This window comes from Gorilla gorilla, chromosome 10 (assembly GCF_029281585.2).
Source record: "Gorilla gorilla gorilla isolate KB3781 chromosome 10, NHGRI_mGorGor1-v2.1_pri, whole genome shotgun sequence".
Taxonomy (NCBI): Eukaryota; Metazoa; Chordata; class Mammalia; order Primates; family Hominidae; genus Gorilla; species Gorilla gorilla.
The window spans coordinates 29,243,118-29,267,993 of NC_073234.2; the positions used below are offsets into that span (position 1 = coordinate 29,243,118).

Genomic DNA, 24,876 nt, shown 5'->3' on the forward strand with positions numbered 1-24,876 from the left:
AAGCAAAAAGCAAAAACAAAACAAGGAGAGAGGCATGCAGAAAGGGAAACACTAGTGCTAAAAGACAAACTTCACCTTGCCAGTCCCACCAAGGGCCTCAGTAGTGGAACAGCTAAAGGGAACACTGACACTTAACCGTTTCAGCATTGTCCCAGGCCTGGAGTGAACTAGAAAGAGCATCACCTTTGGAGAGAACACCCAAACTGCATGTCTAATGACCACAGAGCTAGGTGAGTTCAAGATCATACTGTTGATGGTTTGTGTTTCTGTTTACTTCATTCATTTATTCAGTGGAGACTTACCAAATAACTCTCATAGACCCATACTTGCTGATTCCTACAATTTTCAAGGCCTTTTCTAGGTACTTCGAACAACCTTACTTAATAACCTCAAGAAATAGGGTCTAGGCCAGGCACAGTGGCTCACACCTATAATCCCAGCACTTTGGAAGGCCAAGGTGCGTGGACCACCTGAGGTCAACAGTTTGAGACCTGCCTGGCCAACATGGTGAAACCCCATCTCTACTAAAAAAAAAAAAAAAAAAAAAAAAAAAAATGCCTGGCTTGGTGGTGCATGCCTGTAATCCCAGCTACTCAGGAGGCTGAGGCAGCAGAATCACTTGAACCTCGGAGGCAAAGACTTCAGTGAGCCGAGATCATGCCACTGCACTACAGACTGGGTGACAGAGTGAGACCCTGTTGAAAGAAAGAAAAGAGACAAGAGAGAGAAAAGAGAGACAGAGAGAGAGTGAGAGAGCAAAAGGTCTATTTGTATCACTATTTTATAGATGAGGAAACTAAGGCTCAGAGAAGTGAAGGAATTTTCTAAAGGTCACACAGTAAGTGGTGATAGAACCAGGAAACAGCAAGGCAGTGAGATTCCAGAACTCCCTCACTTAACTGTGGTGTGTGTATTCATTTCCTAAGGCTGCAGAAGACTCGGGGGCTTAAAACAACAGAAATGTATTCTCTCACAGTTCTGAAGGCCAGAAACCTAAAATCAAGGTGTCAGGAGTCTCACACTCTAAGGCTCTAGGGGAGATTCCTTCCTTGCCTCTTCCAGTTTCTGGCGGCTTTCCTAGCTTGTAGCTCAACAACTACCACCTCTATCTCTCTTTATATGGGCTTCTCCTCTGTGTCTGTGTCTTCTCCTCTTCTGTCTCTTATAAGGACATTTGTCATTGAATTTAGGGCCCACCCAAATAATTCAAGATGATCTCATCATGACATCTTTAAGTTAATTACATCTGCAAAAACCCTTTATCCAAATAAGGTCACATTTATGGTTCCAAGGGTTAAGACAAGGACCTATCTTTTGAAGGATCACCATGCTACCCAGTGCAGTGTGTATAGAGTGCACAGTTTAATGAGTGTTAATTGTTTAATCAAAGTTAGCTGTCACTACGCACCTGACACTATGTGCTAGGAAGACGAAATTACTAAAGCATAGCCCTGGTCCACAATGAGCCTACTCTACAGCAAGAGAGACAGATGTGTTAACAAGACAGGTTATAATAAAAGCATGAAGAGGGCACAGGTGACGCACAAGAAAAGAAATGGCAAATTCTGTGAAGGTGGGAGTCGGGAAAGTGTGCACAGAAGAAACGCCATGAATTCTCCTATAAAGTGGACAAGGGGTGGGCAAGGAAGAGGACGTTCTAAGAAGAGGAGGTGGCAAAGACAAAAGCACAGAGATGTAAAACAGGCAGAACCATTCGGGGAGCTGTAAATAATTTAGTGTGGCTTGACACTGCTGCTCAAGGGCAGGGAGGTTAAGAGAAATCCTGGAGAGGTGGCCTGGGACCAGATTAAAGAGGACGCTTCATTCTAAGCTGAAGGAAGCCAGGGCGGTTTTAAGCAAAAAAGTAATAATAGATCTGAGTTTCTAAAGAATCATAGGTAAGCTTCCATGTGGCAGCACAGACAAGAGAGAATGAGTGCTAGCCCTTGGGTCACTGCAGCGTGTATGGAGTTGAGGGGACAAATTGGAGCTACCTACAAAGGTGGAACTATCAAGGTCCCGTTACCGTTGGAGGGGAAGGGAGGGCTCTAAGTTGATTTCCAGACTGAGAAATAACTCCCTTTTTAGAACTCTTGGTTTCTATAATGTTTCTCCTTCTTTGCTCTTCTTGTTCTTTTCTTATCTCTCTGATAATTTTGTCTTAGATCCTTTATCATCTGCACCTTGCACCTCCCCTGGCCATCCCTCAAATGGTGGTACACCCAGGGTTCTGCCCTTGACCCACTTCTCTCCTCTTTCCACTGTTCACTCTGAGCCATCTCATCCACTCTCATGGTTTCAGCTATCCCGTCCCCGCAAATGAGGCTTATAGCTACATGTCCAGCCCAAATCATTCACTCTACCTCCAGGCCCAAATCCAAGTGCTTACTAGACATTTCCACCTATATGACCCACCCATGTTCTAAATTCTATACATTCTCATTGCCGCTGTCACCAAATCTGTGATAAATCTAATTACTCTTGTCATCGTAATTTTTGTGACTAGCACTAAAAGGGTCAACAGTATTCACTGCTGCAGAAGGTCAAGAACAACTTGAAAAGTCCATTGGATTTGGCACCTTGGAGAAGTGAGAGATGAGGAAGTGCAAAAGGCAATTTCAGACTACCCTTTAAGGAGCTGAACTGTGAAAAGAAGGAGACAGGGAGGGAGAATGAGCATCAAGGAAAGCTTTCATGTTTGTTTAATAAGATGAGAGTGATTTGAGCACATTTATGGGCCACAGTGATAATTGATATTTTGGGTAAGACTATTCTTGACAGTGGGACACTAACACATATATTACAGGCCACTTAACATGCCGGTTCTCTAAGTTCTCAGTGCCTGTGGCGCACGTGTGCATACACACACACACACACACACACACACACACACACACTCACACACACCAGTTATTATGGCATCCAAAAATCACCCTCATACATTCCCAAACATCTTCTAAGCATCCCTAAAAGGGAAGATACCAGTAGAGAGGAATAAGTTGAAAGTTAAGTTCTGGAGAAGACTAGACTAAAGACACAAAAGAGGTTTGGCGTGAGACAAGGGAAATGCACGATGTTTGGGCTTTGATTCATACAGGCATTGGTTGAATTCCCAGGATGTCACTTCCTTTGAGACACAGTGTACTACACTGTCTGTTGACTACACTGTCTGTTGACTAGCCCCAAAGCCATTCCCACTCCTTTCCCCCCTTGTCACCTCCACCAGAGAGACTTGCAACGTCCACAGGGTTGCCCATGTGACATTGTTTGGGCTCATGAAATCAAGGATGTGGGGAAGACTTTTTCTAATCCAATACCAACCCAATTCTTCTTCCTTCGTTAAGTATGAGCATGATGGATGACTAACGCTGGAGCAGCCACCTTCCAACCATGACAAAATGCCAGGCGAACCCCAGATGTCAGCACTGACATCACTGAGCCAGTGAACCACCCCCAGCAGCCTCTGTCTCTAGACTCTTTGTTCTGAGACACCCACAGACTCATTTGTTTAAGCTACAGTGAGCAAATCACTACCTAAAAGTATTGGGCAACATAGTTAACCTCTCTGATCTATAGTTTCCTTGTCTCTAAAATAAAGATAAAATATGTGCTTTCTAAATTCAATGAAAACATTAAATGAGATAAAATATATAAGATGACTAGCTCATATAAAGTGACTAGCTCAGAGTTTGACAAAAAATAAATGATCAGTGTCAGTCTTTCTCATCATAACCTCAAAATAACTTACAATAATTAGATCTTCTTTGTCCGTGTAAAATAGAATTATAGCAATAAACCTTTATTGTACTCAGGAAGGTAGAATAAAAATAACCACCTTTAATGTTTAACCACCTTTAATGTTACTCTCCTGCATGCTAGACCTTTAAACTACAGAATCAAAATACAATTTTGAATAAAATGTAGATCCAACAGTAAGACAAAAAGAATCACAGAAGTCTCAGAAAGGGGACTAAAAATATACTCTTTGTATAGAACTCATAATTCAGGGAGTTTTTTTCAGCAATATCAATGTGATGTAAAAATTGGCTGGCAATATTTAGTAAATTTATGTTTTCTTGTATCTATAACATTTTACTACTTCTCACCTAGTACCACTACTATTTTCTTCATGTAATAATTCACTTTTTTTTAACATATTAACACTTCCAAATCTATGAGTGACTCTGATTCAAACACTATTTTATTCCGCTATGTTTTCAGAAAATGATCTTGACTTGTCTTTAATGCTTATATCCTATGTGTATCAGTTTGTTGAAATCACTTTATGTTTCTGCTTTGAAAATCCTGATAAGTTCTGATCAAGTCAATATCAGTAATTGCATCACCAAAGAAGTGGAACCTACTGAGCTGTTGTTTATCCACCATGTCTAAATGGAAGCAGGTTAACATCCCCAAATCTTCTATTTCTGTTAATAGGAAAAATTAGAATCCATTTTCCTCAAATGATTTAGGACAAGTCTGGTTTTTGAGAATGCAAGATGGCATATACTAAGCACCAACTGTCTACCATGCACTGGGTACATTGCGTCATAAGGCTTGCTACCCTTTTTGAGCTGGGTGTTATTTTTGTTTCCACTTTACAGAAGGAGATTTTGAGGCTCAGAGAATCTGAAGAGTCCAGCTAAGGTCACATGGCTGAGAATGAATAGAGCTCAAGCCCATTGACTCCAAAGTCTGCATTCTCTCCTTGTGCTGGTACCTTCTTTTAGACACCATCACGTCCCTGGAAAATGTATGACAAGTGATGGCTGGTGTGTTACTTTCCAGCACCAAGTGCCTGTATTTCTATGAATGTTGAAGCAATTTCTGGGCTTCAATTGTTACAAGCATTAACACTGCACCTAAAGAAAATCCTAGCTCCAATTTTTAAAGACAGGATGTGCTGGCCAACAAGAAACACATTTCACAGAAGCAGGTGGAAAGAGCCAGACAGACAGAGCTACATCACTACAAAGTTTCCAGTGCCTTAGAGAGCACTGCCTACCCATCTTTCCCCAAAATATAGTTCAAGTAGGGAAAATTGGAGAGAAGAAACTGAACTCCAGGTAATTTTATCCTGGCTTTTTTTTCTTACTCCCTCATCGTATGCACTGGGAAAAAGCCTTAAAGTCAAGCACGTCTGAATTCAGATTTCAGTCCCACTATTTTTGTAGATGTGTGACTTTGGCCAACATACATAAACGCTCTCTGATTTAGTTTCCCCATCAAGAAAGAAGAAATACTACTACTTCCCTCATGGGATTGCATAAGAATTAAAATGCTCATTAACATCATGCCTGGTTCAAAACTGACATATTATGTTAGTTTTTTTCCTCTCACTTTTCCTACCTCTATGTCTTAATACCCTTCATCCAAGAAATGCCATAACATTACAGTTTTCTCCCAAAGTATTCTGTCCCGAGGAATATTATATCACAGACAACTAAAAGCAAGGTAACAATCTAACAGACACCAGAAATTAGTGAAGAAGCGTAGGGTAAGGCATGAGTAACATGTAGCCATCTTGGTTTCAAGATTATGTTGGATATGCAAATCCATATGAGCCAAGGGAAGGCAATAGTCTACTCCCAGTGTCACACACCACTGCCAGCCCATCTACTCTCTCCAAACCCACTGTCATTAAGCAAGTGGGGGTAGAGGATAAGGGAAGAGGGCGAGAGGATGAAGCCAAAGAACAGTAGGGCCATCTTCCTATCCCCAATTAGATTCCAAAATGTGGCTCTCAGTACAGAAAATGAAAAGTGCTATCGAAAGCATCCATTCCCAAAGAAGCAATTTATTATTTATTTTATTTTATTTTATTTTTGAGACAGAGTCTCGCTCTGTCACTCAGGCTGGAGTGCAGTGGTGCAATCTTGGCTCACTGCAACCTCCATCTCCCAGGTTCAAGCAATTCTCCTACGTCAACCTCCCAAGTAGCTGTGATTACAGGTGTGCGTCACCACGCCCAATTTTTGTATTTTTAGTAGACACGGGGTTTCACCATGTTGGCCAGAATGGTCTCGAACTCCTTACTTAGGGTGATCTGCCTGCCTCCGCCTCCAAAGTGCTGGGATTACAGGCATGAGCCACCGTGCCTGGCCCCCAAAGAAGCAATTTAGAAAGAAAAGAATCATAGCAATAGACTCCACAGTAAGAATATTTTTGCATGTCATCTAAGGAAGAATAAGATCCAGAATGTGATGCACGTTTTAGCTACCATGCTACACCCTGATCAACACGTCTATTTCCAGATCCTGACCCTTTACTCAGCATACCTTTTTCTTCCCCATTCTTGGAGCATTAGAAGTTGGATCTTGAAACCTTTTGCCTGCTCCTACTGTAACTTCTACCTTTCTATTTTCCTTCCTACCTTCTGCCCAAGCCATTTTCATTAGTCCTAATGCCAAGGACAAAACAGTTTTCATTGACTCTGTCATTCCCTATCACTACTCCTTATTTCCCTCACCTAAAGTGTCTGTTTGCCACGGTACTGCTCTAAAATCTTCCACATATTTTATTTCATTTTATCTTCAAAATGTAAGGTGTATAGGGCAGAACACAAAATTTATATCTCATAAACTATAAACTGAGTATCATGTAGTATAAGTAATGTGTTTGCCCACATTTTCAAAGCTCATTAGAATGGAGACTAAAAACTCAGGGATGAATAATTCTTAGTTCAGTGTCTTATGATGCAGAATTGTATAATAGAAAGCATAGGTTTCAAAATAGGTATTCCTGAGATTTGAATTCTAGTCCCATTGCTAATAGTGTGTTGTGATATCCTGGATTAGTTACTTAACCTTTCTAAGCTAAAATCTGAAAACCCAGGGAAGATTTCAGACAATCAGTAGAAAAACCTCCTAGAAATAAATGGAAATACATCTAGCTTCAGTTCATTATTTGGATTCAGATGGGCATCTTAAATCCAGGATCTCAGGGAGAATAAAAGCAATTATAACAAGGCAAAATAAAATAGGCTCTTTACACTCAGGTGGGGAACTGCCAAAAAGCACCTCATACATTTTTAAACATTCTCCATTACTATTCAAAACAGTCTCTGTTACAAGCACCTAGCAGTTCTTTCCAGGTTAGAGATTTTCTTTAAGGGACCCTGTGTGGCTGCAGCAGGCTTCCATACTACTTGTGAGCCTTAGCTTCCCTGGTGGGGTGAGACCAAGACTCCCACCTCACACTTCAGAGCCTTCCCCCAGATTTTCACCTTTCAACCATATGCCCTTCTTGGGTGGTCTCCAATTTAGAGTTTTTCCTACAATTGTCCATGCTGCTTTTCGATTCTCATTCTTTTCCTGCATTATGATACACTCTCACTCCCTTCAAACTGCTCCACATAGCCTTCAGCTTCACCTGCTGAATGTTACGCTGGACACTTTAGTGAAGCACTTGCCATGTATCACCTCATTTAATCCTGGACAACCCTGTAATCAACATATTAGTATCCCCATTATACAGGCAAGGAAACCAACGTTGCAAGTCAGGGATTGGTGACTTGTCCTGATTCCAACATTTAGGAAGTGGTGCCTGAATCCAGCTTCGACTCTAAATTCTGATTTTTTAATAGCCCTACTCAGCTAGCCCCCGTGCTTCTTTCCACCATAATATAAAGCTCATTTCCTCTTTGGGAAAGCAGAGTGCTAATTAATGTTCTTACTGATTAATTAGCATATGCAAAAAAGTGAGCACATGCTATTTGACCAGGTGCTGAACTGCAGAACTGTGTCTGTGCTGTTGTCAAAAGTCTTCAGAAGAATGCTGTCCTTCCAGCATCAAAAACTTCTTGAATACAAACTTTATCCCTGTAATGCAATCATCCACAAGAGCACTTACTAAGTGGGTTTTATTGGAAATAAACCAACAACAAAAACTTAAGTTAAAACAGACTGACAATTACCTGTCTCCAAGAAGGGGAGAACAAAATAGAAGGCTTATTGATCATCCTTCAGACGATTACTGTGAGCCTTCAATGTGGCCAAGCTACATGTCTTAGATTTCCTGCATCAGTTCCACTTTCAAATGTTTTTTGTCCTATTCCCCTGTTGTTGATTAATAGTTGTCCAACTGTGTGTCCCCATTCTATGTTTGTAAAATATGGTCATGGTACTTAAAAATAAACTTCTATTAAAAAAAAAAAAAACCTGGCCTTAGTTTTGAGGTGTTTTATCTTTGAAACTTGTCCCAAAGGCTTTTTTCTCTGAGATTTGGGGACTCTTTTTATTTGCCTTTATGCAAATCCGTTAAGCCCCCAGACATTCCTCTGCATGGCTGCTGGGAAGTTTGCTGCTGGCACTCTCTCTCCAGGTAGCTCCTGCCACCACCCATTCAGCATCGATCGCCTGGGGCTGAGCCTCCAACTTTCCAGGATCTCCATTATTGGATCTTTTTCTTTCTTCTTTTCCTTCTTGCTGCTTACCTTCTAGAACCCATTCTTTCCAGGTCAAAAGTCAGATATTTACGCTATTTTAGAAAAGCATCTAAAAGTCACTGCCCACCTACCTCCTTATTTGGCAGAGAGAAAGACATGATGGAATATTTGGGTGTGGTAGCAATGAAGGCAGGAGTAAGGGGAAAGTGATGAGAGGAGGTCTCATTACAGTGACCTGGAAGAATTCACTTTACTGGTGTCAGTTCTCCTATTTACTCCTGGAAGGCAGTAGCCAGTGGGTCCTCTATGGAACTGTGCTACACTTAAGCGCTCTACCATTTCATACCCTTGTTATGTTCTCTTGTAGTTAGACTCCAGTATTGCCTGATTATAAATCATGTAATAGATCACTTTCAGTCAGATGACATCCCCCACAATGCCATCTAACAAGGGAGAAAGTGAAGGGTAGTAAGATATATGAGACCTTAACCAGTCATTTTCTTGAGAGGCAAGAGAGTAAACAGCCTTTGAAGCCAGCAACCAATGTTAAAATCCTGGCTTCCACTTAAGAGCTGTAGCATTTTGGATATGTTATTTAACCTCTTTGAGCCTCAGTTTCCCCATCTGTAAGATAAAGATTAAATAATACCACTTAGGTCGCTAACTGGTTAAGAGTATTAAATAAGATAGTGCATACACAGCACTAAGCACCTAGCATATGGGGAACACTCTCAAAGCCCCTAAGATACATCAGTGAAAAAAAGAGTTCAGTCTCTCTGCATGCTCTGCATGTTACCTTATATTTGTATAATGATGTTGTGGATTTGTAAACGGTACCAGAGAGAAGCAATCAGCTAGTTTAGGCATAACCTTTTCTACCAGGGAGAAATAATATAGGTTGCACAATAGCCCACATGAGAAAAAAATCATTTTTACCTGTTGTGCTCTCAAAGTAGATATGTACTTATTCATGGTAATTTTAAAATTCGCTCTTAACCATATCAGAATTCTTTCAAAGCAAAATTGTGCTCTCAAATTGCCACTGTTAAAATAAAATATAATTTGCTAAGGACAATCATGTCTGAAAAAAAGAAAAATCTACCTGAAGTACAACTCAACGGGTTCTGCCACAGCAGTCTACATTTTCCGTTTTGCTTATTTTTCCCACTTCCCTTAGCATGGGCTATTTGTGCTAGTGCCTATTTTCTAACATCTGTACCTGCACCCACGTAAATGGAAGAATATGTTTCTCATATGATACTGGAATGTCTTCACTTAACACTTTCAACTTGACCTTTCCTAGACTGAAGGGAAGCTCTGAAGCAGAAGCTAGTCATCTCTGCCTGCTGCCGACAGGTGGCGGTAACGGTCATGCAAGGTTCTTTTAGTCTGGGCTCAGCTGCTCCACTGCAGAGGTTCTCAACTAGCCAGGCAGCATGCTTGTGGTGTCTGTGCTAGGTTTTAAGGTGTTTACAAACATTATTAACCCGAAAGCATGTCTTTTAAGTACAAAACTAAAGGCAGGTTTGAATGTGGTGATAAAAAGTATGACAATGACAATAGTAGAAACCCAAAATGATGAAAAATGATAAACGTAGCACTTGTGGTGAAACTAACTATTCTAAGACGTGAATGGCTGGCTGCAAAGGACAGTGCATATGTACTAAGTGCTGTATCTAAGTAATGAACAATAATCAGTAAAGCAAGGAAAATAACTGAATAACTGATAGTATGTAAAAACAAAACAACCCAAAGCAGAATAAAACGCTTTTTTCTGCAGTTAGGGAATAAGCCCCAGTGTCAAGTGGCAATTAGTCATATGACAATTAACCTAACATTAACGCAGGAGAGGCTAGGATTTGTTGGAGATTTAAAGCAGTGGTTGTCAATCTTAACTGCACACTAGAATCACCTGGGGAGCTTTTAAGACTCCCAAAGCCCAGGCCGATAATCAGAATCCCGAGGGGTGGGACTCAGGCATCAGCAGTGTTGAAAGCTCTTCAGGTGATTCTAATGTGCACCCAATTGCCTTCAAATCTAAGCATGGGGAAAAATGTGTTGCTACAGCTTCCATGGATTAAAATCCATCTGGATGTGCAGATCAATGTGTGTGATGAGCGTTAATACCTTGGCAAGAATTATTTCCCTATGACATTTGTATCTTCAAGGAGAGAAATCACCTGCCTTGAGGGATTTTTCTTTTTATAGTCTTGAAAACAGTATGGGGGAGAACATGTATTGCCAAAGAATAACAGAGTATGCCTTTCATGTACCTATTTGAAGAAAAGGTATCCCAGAGCTACAAGCGTCAACATCCCTTAGTCATTTCAGTGAGTCCATTTACAAACAAGTGGACACGAAAACCTTTTCGAAACTATAGGAGTTTCTAGATACCAGCACCTTTCCCTCACTTTCATCTTTAACAGATTGCTGAGCATGCACGGTGGCTCACGCCTGTAATCCCAGCGCTGTGGGAGGCTGAGGCAGGTGGATCACCTGAGGTAAGGAGTTTGAGACCAACCTGGTCAACATGCTGAAGCCCTGTCTCTACTAAAAATACAAAAATTAGCTGGGCATGGTGGCAGGCGCCTGTAATCCCAGCTACTCGGGAGGCTGAGGCAGGAGAATCACTTGAACCTGGGAGGTTGCAGTGAGCCGAGATGGCATCATTGCACTCCAGCCTGGCTGACAAGAGCAAAACTCTGTCTCAAAGAGAGAGAGAGGAAAAAAAAGGATTAATTGCTGGCCTATCCATGCTGTCAGTGCAATCTGGTTACCTTCCATCATTAACAACCAAGTTTTACAGGAAAACAAATGCATGGTTTAGTCCTCAGTACAAACCCTCAGGCCCTTCTCCCTGCAGTCCCTTTTTACCTTATCTGCCATTATCATAGAGGAGCCCCCGTGGATGCCCAGGATGGGGGTGAGAGTCTGTGCTGAAATGAAATCGAGGATCTGGGCGATGGCTTCCTGGTCTGTGTCATCAGCAAACACCACCCCCTGGATCTTCCGGTCAGACATGAGATCACAGATGCGGGTGATGATGCTCTTTGGGTCGGTCTCATTCATGGCTACCAGTTCCACCCGGGGTACCACGGAGAGATGGTGGAAATCATCTTTCTCGTGGGCATCCTTGATGGCCACCTCGTCGGAAGTGCCCACAAGGATGACAGCAATGCCAATGCTGGGGGGGCTCTTCTGAGAACGAGCTCTGCTGCCTGACACAGCCAGGACGGCCAACACCAACCAGAACTTGGGAGAACAGCACTCCGCTCTGGGCTTCATCTTCAACTCGTCGACTCCCTGCAAACATAAAGAAAGAGCATGTTAAAATAGGACCTACATCACGTAACCTGTCTTAGAAGAGGCCAGATACTGCAATTCAAGGACCTTATCTCCTTTCACTGAGCACCAAACCCAACTCCATCTACCAGCCTACTCTCTTATCTCTGGTATTTGCTCTGCAGAATGAGAGAAAACGAAACTTTCAAAAGCCTCAGAAATCCTTGAGCAAGGCAATAAAAGGTGCTATTGCTATAGTCATTGGCAGCTACAGGCAGAGACAAAGGAGGAAAAGAGGTTGTGAGTGGTCCAGGTAGCCATGCAAGAATGCATACACAAATCTCCTGGCCCTCCTGTTACAGCCCACCCTTGTACTGTTCTTGGGCTGAAGGAAAGCAAGGCCAGACAAAGTGAGCAGAAAAACGTGCTCAGCAGAGGTGAGCAACAGAACATGGGCTGGATAAACTGGATGTGGGGGGCTATAAGTACACAAGCCCTGCATTCTTGCTGCCTTCACCTTATGTTTGCCTCAATGAGGACAACAGCCAGAAAATTCTTTAGTAACCTTGTTAGTATCTGGCTCTTAATATTAAATTACAAGAACAACTGATACATGACTAGTAGTTTTAAAACACTGCCTCAATTGATCCTTACAATGACCCAGTAGGGAATAAAATAAGAAAAACATTATTATCCCCATTTTTATAAATGTTGACGCCAAGGCTCAGAGAAGCTAAGTGTTCTAAGACCATGAACCAATCAATTAAGTGAAACAAACCTGAACCCAGATCTTCTGACTTTTGTATTCCAATATGTGTTCTATTACACTACGTGGAACTGCTTCTCATTTAACCAATTATTATAAGGAACACATATTACTCCAATCTATTTATACACCAAAATACAGAAACTTAAACAAATACCATTAGCAGCTGAAGTAATGTTAGAGCCACATTTGAAAAATGTTCCTTTTTTTTCCTGATGCCATCCTATAGTCGTGACTTCCCTAAAATGACTGATACCGTATTTTCATATAATTTGTCACCTTTTACCTACAAAGAACTCCTTCCTTTTTACTTCCACATATGACCCTAAATCTTACTCTATGCACCAAACTAAGGACATAACGCTCTATAGAATATAAGCCTTGGCCATCTCTCTCTATGCTTCTCATTATTCTCCAAGAGCTCCTCTTATTTTAATACAACTAGTTCTGCTTATGTCGCTTTATTTTAAATAATCAGTGTTCACTATTCAGGTGATGGCTACACTAAAAAGCCCAGATTTCACCACTATACAATATATCCATGTAACAAAAGCACATATTTACTGCCCGAATCCATAAAAAATTAAAAAGAATCATTTATTTTACATCTTTTATATGCTGCACACTGTGTTAGACATTTCCTCATATATAATCTCACTGATCTTCATGGGCACCCTAAAAATTAGACATTTTATTCCCATTTCTCAAACAGAAAAACAGAAGCTCAACACAGTTATGTAATTATCCAAGGTCAATGGCATTATAACACCAGCATGCCAATACATAAACATAGCATTTTAATACTCCAAGGCAATACTCTACAAACTGCACCCAGAACAAAAACCAGATTCTCATTCTTCTACAAAGAGAGAGAGCATGCAATCAAGGATGAAAATGCTGCTTCAGATCTCCTGCTTGTTTCAAAAAAAAAAAAGGTGAGAGATTAAAAATCTAAAAGTGTTGAGAGATTAGCTAATTTAAAAAATCATGACGGTACTGAATAAAGAAAGATAAGGAAGTGTTCGAGCTGAGCAGTCAGTCTTGACTGCAAAGGGCATTAATGATTTGGGAGCAAGATGCTGGGGACATTTTGTGGCTGAAGAAGCACAAAATCCAATCCAGTTCTTGGCAGAAAACATTTTGGAACTTTTACTGGTATAGTCATCCTTCAACACTGCCAAGAAGGAGACCTGTATTGATTGCCTTGTCTCTCTCTCGCAAATAAGATGAGTAGCTCAGTGGTTCATGCCTGAGCAAAGTTTACTCCTGACAGTTTTCTGATCTCAGTGTCTCTGTGAAAACAGGGAATGACTCCATGAGCCCTGGAAACCTTTGCTGATGGGCTGTACACAATTTAGCAGAAGAACCAGGGCCTGAATTCCTCCTCCCAGAACTTAAAGGAAAGAAACACTAGATAGGCAATTGAGTAGTACTGATATTCAGAGGAAGACAGAAGGGGTTTGACACCACAAAGAGCTGTGGACTAAGTACACACACACACACACACACACACACACACACACACACACACACACACAGAGTTCAATTCCAATGACTGGTTCTCAAGGAAAGCCAAAAGATTTACCATTTGGCAAAACTACAAGCTAACTTCATTCCAATGGTATTCTAATCCTACAGTTACAAGTCACTAAATTAGTTTCCTTCACATTTAAAAGTGGCCCACTCTGCCGTGACAGTTTATTAACTTTAATGCACTCCACTCTCCCACTTTGATGTTTTATTTGCTCTCTCTAAAGTATCTCTTGTGTTCCTTTATCTTGTCTCACACAATATATTATATTTGGCTATGCAGTGGCTAGTTGTGACACCCAAAGAATAGCATCTGGTTTTACAGAGCATCTCATTTATACTCAGGATACAGCAAAGCACTTTACAAAGCAATACATTATGGGAGATAACACTAGCAGAGGGGCTGTGAGACAAAGAGGCTACTTTGAATACAAACTCAATTTCCAACATTAAAAGGGGATTCATTGAGAGAAAGCATGTAGTCCAAGATAAGCAGAGTGGCTTTGCTCCCTTCCTCACAGAGACCATAAGTCTTGATGCACCTGCTCTAGGAAGTCTTGCTCCCCCTGTAGAATTGAGCATTGCTTCCTTTGGGCTCTCACCATAGCCTGCATGTATCTATCTAAATACACATAAACTTTTATTACCAATATATGATTATGTGTCCACCTACTTTAACTAGTTGATAACCTCCTTGTGAGCAGGGACTTTTTCATTTCAGTAATTATTGAGCACTTATAACCTAGAGAACTTTTTTTTTCTTTTTTTTTTTTTTCTTGGTGGTGAGGATGCAACAGATACAGATTCTATCCTTCAGGACCATGGTCTAGCAGAAGATACAGACATAGACCCATAAAGAAAATGTTTTCCTCACTTTTATTCATATTATTGAGCTCTAACAGTGCCTCATATGCAATAAGGAAGGACTCAATAAATGGTGGCCAATATTGAGTTTCTACCATTAGGTTGAACCATATAAAATTGTTAATATTTGACCATTTTTGACCTGCTAGTCAAATAGTTCAACCCGCTGGGTACCAGATATTATTATTGCCAGGTAAATTTCATGCATTATTAGATACTCACAAAAACATTGTAAGTCATACTTTCCCTTTACTACAAATGAGAAAACTGAGGGTTAAGTACATGACCAAGATTACACAGCTAATAAGGGATGGCATCAATTTTCAAACCCAAGTTTGTCTGGCTCCAAAGCCCTTCCCCTTTCCCTTCTGGGGCCTCTCAGTATAATATGAGTGTTGAGTGAATGAATGAATGAATGAAATCCCCAACCAAAACCAACTGACGTTTTAATACCAGTTCTGTGTTAACACAGTGCCTGAGGATGGGCGAGTCACCTGATTACCATCTCTATGCTATCATCGGTGAAACCAGGATAATATACCTAACCTACATACCTGAAAGATTTTTGTGAAGATCAAATGAAAATATGTATATGGAAGTGCTTTGAAGCATCTAAAATGCTCCACAGATGCAAAGGATATTACGTTTAAGCTTCTATAGAAGCTGTTCAAGGAGCCTAGCTATTTATGATAGCACAAAGTGAGCGTGTGGGAGGTGAGGGTGAAAGAATGGCAGACAGAGGCTGAAAGGAATGTTAAGAGGAACCGCGCATGGGGCAAAAGATGTTAGTTCCCTGAGCGATATAACTCCCTGAAGATGTCCCATAATGGCCTCGGGGTAGCAGCGACCTCCACTGACAGCTTACTAGTCATGTAGATGAATTCAATAATCACTCAGGCCAGGGCCAGCATTGGGAATCAGTGGAGCTCAGCATATCGAAATCATGCCATGAATTCAGAAACCAGGGTGCACCAGCAGGACTAGCAACAAAGCAGCAGGATTAGAGAGCTGACTGTTCACTCATTTGGCTCTTTGCCTCCTTGAAGCTTGGGCTAAGTGATCCCGAGATCCATAGCAAACAAAAGGCCACAGGAGCTTATCTTCATGCTGGTAACTGGTACAGGGTAACTATAGCAGGAAACAGTCTACACTTTGCTCAGAGCGCGCTCAAAGGGAAGATACATCTGGGTGAGAAGCCAGGCCAACCCTGTCCTTAGAAAACTGAGTCCTGGGGCAACCGCAACTGGAAGGATAAAATGTGACTTAATCAATAATTAAGTCAAAAATATTCCAAGCACCATCCCTTAATGCAGTCAGGACATTATTTGGAGTGATTCAATTAAGGAGACTATGACTGGAATATGACAGGCAGTGAGTGAAGTTAAGATTAAGATGCCAGAACTATGTATCAGGTCCAGTTTTCCAAGCTACCAATAAAGACAGAAAGTTAAGAGACATAGGCTTAAAATGTGTCACATTAGAGAGTGGGGAAACAATAATTCTCATACAATGGAAGTCAAGAAGAGTATAAACGAGTATAACCTTTTTGGAGGTCAAAGTGGTAGTATCTATCGAAATTTTAATATCAAGACAAAATAAAATTCAAGGGCAAAAAATATCAAAAGGGACATTAAGTGGTATAACATATAGGTACCAGGAAGAAGCAATTATGAACACATATGAGGCTAAAATATAGACTTTTCATGTATAAGGCAACAACTAAAATTTACATGGGGAGAAACAGACAAATCCAACTGACAAAAGATCTTATTAACTAAGACATAAAAGATTTTTTTAAACCATGAGTTATAAGTTCGAACTAGTTCAGATACCTAGAAATGCATATAGAACAGAGAATAGATGTTCTTTTTAAGTACATACATGAAAAATATTAAATCTACAAAAATACATCAATAGATTAAAAAAATCAATATGAAATCAATTGTCATTTTTCTATAATGTGATTAAATTAAAAGTACTTTTTAAAGGTACTAAAAATACTACATATCCAAAATCTTAAAAAAAAAAAACTTGTGATTAAATAACTATAAGGTTAAAAAGGAAATCATAAGGGAAACTAAAATTCCTTTGAACAGAATAACAATAAAAATACTAAATGTCAGAATTTCTAGAGCACAATTAAAGCATTTACAGAGAAAAATACACTTTTAAATACATTTATAAGAAACCAAGAAAATAAAATATGATTAATTATAATTAAGTTTTCACTTACTGCATTAAAAACTTAACAGTCAACCCTAATAAACAAGAAAATAACAAATGAATGAAACACAAGACAAAGAAAAGCAAAAAACAAAACTGATCTTTTAAAAGACGTAAAGTCTTGACAAGATGAATCAAGAAAAAAGTAGAGAAAATGTGAATGAAAGAGAAAATAACATATATAATAGAAATTTTGAAATAATGAATATTATGAAAACTAGTTACTTTTCCATTTAATGTGTAATATATAATAAAAATGGCAAATAGGGAAAGGGGCTTAAAAGAATGTAGAACATTTGAATTAAGTTTTAGAAATTTTAGAAATTGTTATTAAAGCCCACACCCCTAATTCGACAAAACTACTCCCTACCCTAGTCCTCCACTCCCCACCCAATCATCCCACCAGCCTACCCCACCTCTACCAAAATAAAAAGAAGCAAAAGTGGTACAGATGGTTTTATAGATTAAGTATATCAAACTTTTAAGGAAGAAACGAGCCTTGCTCATAAAAGTGGAACAAAAAGAAAAATACGGAAAGCTTGATTCTAGATTCAGATAATTATAAGAAAAGATTATTATAAACCCCTTCCACTTATGGACATAAAGGGAAAAAAAAAAACCTTAAAAATTAGTGGCCAGGCATGGTGGCTCACACCTGTAATCCCAGAACTTTGGGAGGCCAAAGTGAGCAGATCACTAAAAATACTAAAAATACAAAAAATTAACTGGGTGTGGTGGCACGTGCCTGTAATCCCAGCTACTCTGGAGGCTGAGGCAGGAGAATCCCTTGAACAACGGAGTCAGAGCTTGCAGTGAGCTGAGATTATGCCACTATACTCCAGCCTGGCAACAGAGCAAGGCTCCGACTCAAAAAAAAAAAAAAAATAGTGCTAACTAAAACACAGTATATTTTTAAAATAGTAATCATCATCACCATGATCAATTGCGGTTTGTATCTGAAATGCAAGAATGGCTTAACTTCAGAATATGTATCAAAATAATTGACCACATTAAAGAACTAAATGAGATATTTACATGAATATCTCAAAAAAATGCAGATAACATACTTGACTAAGGGAAATATATATGATAGAAATGTTAAATTGTGTTTAAAACAAACAAATAAAAAATAACTCTTTGATAATAGGAAATCAAGAGATCGTCAGCTTTTACCTGGTGGGTACATCCAATAACTGTAATCTATGTAGGAATTAACAAAAGTCTTAACAAGACTTCTACAGCAAAAATTTGAAAACTTTATTAAAAGATTTGAAAGAAGACCCAAACAATGTAACCATATACCACATTCATGAATGTGATATCATAGTATTTTAAGTTCTGTTCTATCATTTCAAGCCAATTCTTATCAAAATAATAGTAAGATTTTAAAAGAAATGCTATAAATTTATTCTAAAATGTATAAGAAAGGATAAAAGTACCCAAAGAACTATTAAACACAATGTCCTTATCTGAACCTATAATGAAACTGTGCTATGAACTAAGAAGTATGGTTGACTCAATTCTGCAGAACAGATCCAAAATAATTTTTAATTAATACATTTTTAAGAATTGTAAGTTCCAAGTCAATTAAAGTTTTAAGTTATACCTTCTAAATTTAAATCTAGAGAAGCAGGGCAAATGTTGAACCAAAGAAGTGATCTTGACTCAGAATGCTTAGCTTAGGCAATACATGCATTCATCAACCATCTGAGGTAGGAAATGTGAGTATCACAGATGACAAACATCTACTTTTCAATATCACTATTAAGTAGAAGACCAATATCTATTTTTGTCAAATGGCATCTATATATTCAGGGCATTTAAAAATCCAATTTCAATCCTCTAAATGCACTTAGTGTCTGGTAAACTACTAAATATCATCCAAGTCTGTAGAAATAACACATAAAAGGCACCAATCTTTGATTTGAATTGACTTGGAACCTACACTTCTGTGTTCTGTTATTTTCCTCCCTCTCACACTATTACCATCATCCGTTACTCTTTTCAAGATTTTGAGCTCCCTTGCCCTGCTCTTTCTTCAGAAAGGAGCAAGGTAAGAAATCCTGAGAGTCTGGGGCATGGAGGCAGGGGCTGAGACTGTGCCCCTGTGAAACCAGTGGAGAAAGAAATATCTCCCTGGACATGCTAGATACATGCCCAATTCATTTGTCATTGAGTGACCCACATGACAATAAACAGGGATCCTTGGTCCTGGAGTTGGGGTATTTACTCACCTAAATATAGTCCTGCAGAGAATTAACCCCAAATCGATGTCAATATATCACAGCCACATAAATAATGGAAACAGAAAATCAAAACCTTCATTAAAGCTGTTTCTTGGAAAATATTTGATCAGAGAAGAGCAGGATAGATGGGAGAGAGGGAAAAGACACAGGCTTTGATTATCCAAATCTTTGAGCCAGCAGATGAACCAACAAGTCTTCTTACGTAATGCATGTAAGGACGCCCATCCTAAGCCCCCCAGCTCCTGTAGACCCTTAGGAGAAGATGGCCCCATCACTGCCAAAAGCAAAGGTGATACTGGATCTCTTGGCAGCAATATTTCTGCTACATCTTTCCTGGAACCTCTCCCGAGTAAGAGCCTTCTCATTCTTAGTTCAACCAGACCTGTCACCTGGGCTCCTTGTCCTTACAACACTTCCAGTGGCTCAAGCCAGGTTTTTCTATCTGAGCTGTTCTTTCCTGCTGTATGCACAAAGCAGAAGTATCACTTCTACTGTCACCCAGATTCTTGATACAAGGTTTGTACAGATAACTAATAAAGGATTATAAATCATTTTACATGTGTGCATTTTAATACAAATTTGTAATACAAACGTAGATGATTATCAGTACTCTCACCAGCAGCAAACACTCATGGGTTTTTCTTTTTTCCTTAATATGCTGCAAGAGCAGACATCAAAATTGCTCAAAGTTCCTCTCCTAATATCTGCACGCAGTTCTTAATTATAATTAATTTATAGGCCTCCAAGGACAGTGTGGGCACTGCTGAAATCCAAACCTTTTGAAACCTGATTCTGATTATTACCATTTGGCAGCAGATTAGGGCAATTGTGTGTATTGGTTTAACAGCAAAATAGCATTTTCAAGTGTTAATAAAAATTATTGGCTTGTCACTATCTATTAAGAGGGGGACAGGCAGTGAAAATGAGCAGATGATAAAAGGACAAGCACAGGAGCAGGGCAGCAGGAAAATCTCAACTGGGAAGGAGTCAAAGGAAGATACTGGAAGGACTACAGAGAGCAGGGAATAGGGGACAGACGACCAAACCTATAGGCATCTACCCAGAAAACAGTGGTGTTCTGAGCTGCAGATGAACAGCCTGCACTAGAGGAGATTTAAAAGTAGGAGTTATACAGGTAAACGTCTGCCATAGTAGTTTGCTGCACAGATCAAACCATCACCTTGGTATTAAGCCCAGCATCCATTAGCTATTCTTCCTGATGCTCTCTCTCCCCCACTCCCTCCCCACCCCACAGGCCCCAGTGTGTATTTTTCCCCCATTCATGTATCCATGTGTTCTCATCGTTCAGCTCCCATTTATAAGTTTACCTATGTAACAAACCTGCACATCCTGCACATGTACCCCAGAACTTAAAATAAAAGTTGAAGAAAAAAAATAAAATAAAATGGCCAGGCCCTGTGGCTCATGCCTTTAGTAATCCCAGCACTCTGAGAGGCCAAGGTGGGTGGATCACGAGGTCAAGAGATCGAGACCATCCTGGCTAACATGGTGAAACCCCGTCTCTAATAAAAATACAAAAATTAGCCGGGCACGGTGGTGAGCGCCTGTAGTCCCAGCTACTTGGGAGGCTGAGGCAGGAGAATCGCTTGAACCCAGGAGGCGGAGGTTGCAGTGAGCTGAGATGGCGCCACTGCACTCCAGCCTGGTGACAGAGCGAGACTCTGTCTCAAAAAAAAATAAAAAGTAAAAAATAAAATAAAATGTAGGTGTCGAAGAAGGCTATTTCCAAGCCCCAACCCCCAAAACAATCTGCTCTGTAGCCTAGACATATTCCAAGCCACCGCATCCCTCCACAAAGCCTCTTTTGCAATAATAATCATGTTGTTTTGTAATGGAGAGAGCAAAGCTTTAGAGTTAATGGACTCACTTTTAACATTTATTCTTAATTTGCTGTGAGATCTTTACCTCTCTAACTGCAAGTCCTTTATCTGCAAAATGTGAGATAACTACTGCCTTCACAGAATCACTGTGAAGATCGATTCATTTGATAAATGTTTGTTGAACATTTTCCATGGGCCAGGGAACCTGCTAGGAGACAGGATCCAACACAGAATGGGAATGGGATCCTATCTCCAAGCAGCCGTTAGACGAGTGGCCAAGACAAATAAACAGGAAATTACAGTATCATGTGAGAGGGCTGTGACAGAGCATGCCCAGTGCTACCTAAGAGATCAGGAGAGTAATGAGCTAAGGACGAACAGATAAGTAGGAAATAGTAGTGAAAACGGCAGATTGAAATTACAAAAGTAATAAAATATCATTCAGAAGATCCTTATAATCTTTTGAAGAAAGCAAGGACCTGAAGTCAAAAAGAGCTAGAATTGAAACCTGGCTTTGACACTTATCTTGGGCGGGGGAAGGAAGAGAGTAACTTAAATTACCTAGACCTGATTTTCTTCTTTATAAAATGGGAATTATTATCCTCACCTTACAGAGTTGTTGTGAATATTAAACAATTTACTTGAAAGCATCTAGCACAATGCAGTTACCTGATATTTATTCATTGAATGTGAATATATTCTGTTCAGAAGCAGATAAGGAGCTTCTGTTGACTCCAATTACTTAGAAAGGAGTCAAAGAGCTTCTTCCCTCCCACCTCCTTCCCTGGCTTTAGCACAATTTCTACTGACCTTAGAAATAGGTTGTTTTAAAAAGTCTGTAAGTGACAATCTCATGGGTAATGTAAACAATACTTAAATTCTAATCCCAGGGAGAGCCAGCACCTACTTCCTCACTCCCTCCCTCCTACCAGCCACCAAATAGCCACCAAATTTTATACAACTATCATATTACTGACATCAGAATAGTCACACATCAGATTTGGAATCAATATCTTCAATCACAAAGAGTACTGGAAAGGAGTATAGAAGTACAGGAAAGGCAGAAGTCACACTCACTGCTTTTGCTAGTAACAAGGCTTTTCTTGCAAACCCTAATGAAATGAGGCAGGGACTATGTCTTATTTATCTCCAGTACTTGGCAAAGCATGTGGCATAATGGTAGGTGCACAATGAACATTCGTTAATGACATTAATGAATGAACCAGACCAATAATGAGTTGCAACTCTCTAACTCCACTGATCAGAAACAAAGGCACTGTTCTAGGTCTTTCATTTCTCAAGGGTTATTATAACAGAAGGGCAATACAATAAACGCCAATACCATTTCCAATTTCTTGATATATAGGGATCATTTCTAGGTCAATGTTGTTAGTTGGTAATTGCCTATGTATCTGGATGTATATTTGTATGTGTAAATCAATGTTTATATGAGAGTTGCATGTGTGTGAGCTCAAATTAGCCCTCTTTCCCTTGGTCTCTAAGCTATAGGATGGTTCTGCTGATGGAACATGGCACCCAAGTATGACTCAGACTTCACCTCAGAGCCAAGGTTTAAAACAAGCTTTTGAGACTATACCTCAAAGAAAGCCCTGTAGCTAGGCCAGTGTCAATAGGGAACAAAAGCTGCATTATTTCAGCTTCCTGGTTATCAGGCCAACTATAGGTGCAATCACACATTTCCTAATATAAATTTCCATCATTATTCCTACCAGGATACATAGTTAGCCACACAACTAAGCATAACCGAATTGTGAACTCGTTAAAATCCCTCTAACGTTACCTGTGTAACTGAGCACCTATTCGAAGCATTTATTATAAGTTGAAGCTTTACTCTTTAGTTGTTCTTGCCCTTCCTCCTCTCTCTCCTTTCTCCCAAATTACAGGATGAGTAGAATAGTGGGGTAGGAGGCACACAGACTGAGGAAATTGTTAGGCCTTGTTACAGTTCTGCCACTGACAAGCCTGTGGCTCTATTTCCTGATCTCTGAAATAAGAGAAATGAACTGGTTCTTGAAGTCTCTTCCAGCTTTAAAATTCTGTGAATTCTGGTCTTCCACTCACCACTTAAGATCTACTCTCAGGCCAGGCGCGGTGGCTCACACCCATAATCCCAGCATTTTGGGAGGCGGAAGCAGGCGGATCACTTGAGGTCAGGAGATTGAGACCATCCAGGCTAACATGGTGAAACTGCGTCTCTACTAAAAATACAAAAAATTAGCTGGGGGTAGTGGCACACACCTGTAGTCCCAGCTACTCAGGAGGCAGAGGCAGGAGAATTGCTTGAACCTGGGAGGCGGAGGCTCCAATGAGCCGAGATCGCACCACTGCACTCCAGCCTGGGTGACAGAGCAAGACTCTGTCTCAAAAAAAAAAAAAAAAAAATCTACTGTCTACTCCGCTCTGCGCTAAGCCCTGGGAAGCAGACCTGTTTGGACTATATGGTAAACTTCCCAGTCGTCTGGTTTCCAGGTTGGTTTCGCCAATAGACAACACAAGCAGGAGATGAGTAGGAACAAGACCAAGACAGGGCTATCGACTCCCCCGACCCACTTCCCTTTCTGCCACTCACTGTGGGCTGGTTGTATCACTTGACTGAAGGTCACAGCTTCCGCTAAGCAATCCTCTCCCCATGACTGGCTCCATACAGCCTACTTCCAGACTCCAGAAATTGCTCCCACCTTCCTCCTTCGGGGCCACGGGTGGTGGTAGCTACACCCAGCTGCTACTAGCTCCAGGATGCCAGATCATTTCTTGTGGTTTCTGTGCACTGTCCACACCTTGGTAAATAGCCCTTTGACTGAACTCTCTTCAAATTAAACAAATTGAGTGCGGCTTCTGTGTTCTGCTGTGACTATAAATGATGCAGATTCCTCCTGAGTTCCACAATAATACCTATGAGGCTTTCTTTGATTCAAAGTGGAGAAAGCAAGACCTGAATTCTGCCACCACCACTCCACCACTGAGTCGAGTATGGCCTCTCCTGATGCTGCTCCCTGCTTATCGTCAGGCCCTGGTGAGCAGCATCATAAGCAGCAATGGTCTCCAGGTGCCTGGTCCTCAGCAAAGAACAGATAAACAGCTGAAGACTATTTCAAGAGAACAACCGTTGGGAGCCAGCATTTTGAGAATGAGAAATGTAAAAGCACTGGGAGTCAGAAAAATATAGCAAGCAATTATTAGAATGACTACAAAATAAAATTCAGAGAAAGGCAGTGCATTTTCACTCAGGGAAAATGTGGTCATTAAATGGGACTTTGCTGAAGAAACAAACTGGTTAATGAAGCCCTAACTTTTTATTCTTCTCTTTGATTTGGTCAGAATCTGATTCATGAAAAAATTGAGTTTTAGAATCAATTTTTACTGACTATACAAATTAGAAACCAAAGTATAAGGAAATACAAGCATGCGTGGCTTAATGACAGAGCTATGTCCTAAGAAATGCATCATTAGGCGACTTCATCATGGTGCAAACACTATGGAGTGTATTTACACAAAGCTTGATGGTACAGCTATTCAAACCTAAGCCATATGGGATAGCCTATTACTCCTAGGCTACAAATCTGTACAGCATGTTACTGTACTGGATACTGTAGGCAGTTGTAACACAGTGGTAAGGATTTTTGCATCTAAATACATCTAACATAGAAGATGTGCAGTAACGATACAGTATTATAATCTTACAGAACCACTGTCATTATATATATATAGGGCACATGA

The 24,876-nt window shown here is 40.2% G+C and overlaps 1 protein-coding gene across 2 annotated transcripts in view; it reads right to left on the bottom strand.

The window, feature by feature from the left end:
* Positions 1-24,876, bottom strand: part of GRIN2B (glutamate ionotropic receptor NMDA type subunit 2B) — a 442,738-nt gene that overhangs the window by 314,947 nt on the left and 102,915 nt on the right. For both annotated transcript variants that reach the window (XM_055358714.2, XM_055358713.2), the window contains one exon: positions 11,261-11,689. In XM_055358714.2, the coding sequence (XP_055214689.1) occupies positions 11,261-11,671 (411 nt within the window). In that variant the 5' untranslated portion in view covers positions 11,672-11,689. The remainder of the gene's footprint in view (positions 1-11,260; positions 11,690-24,876) is intronic.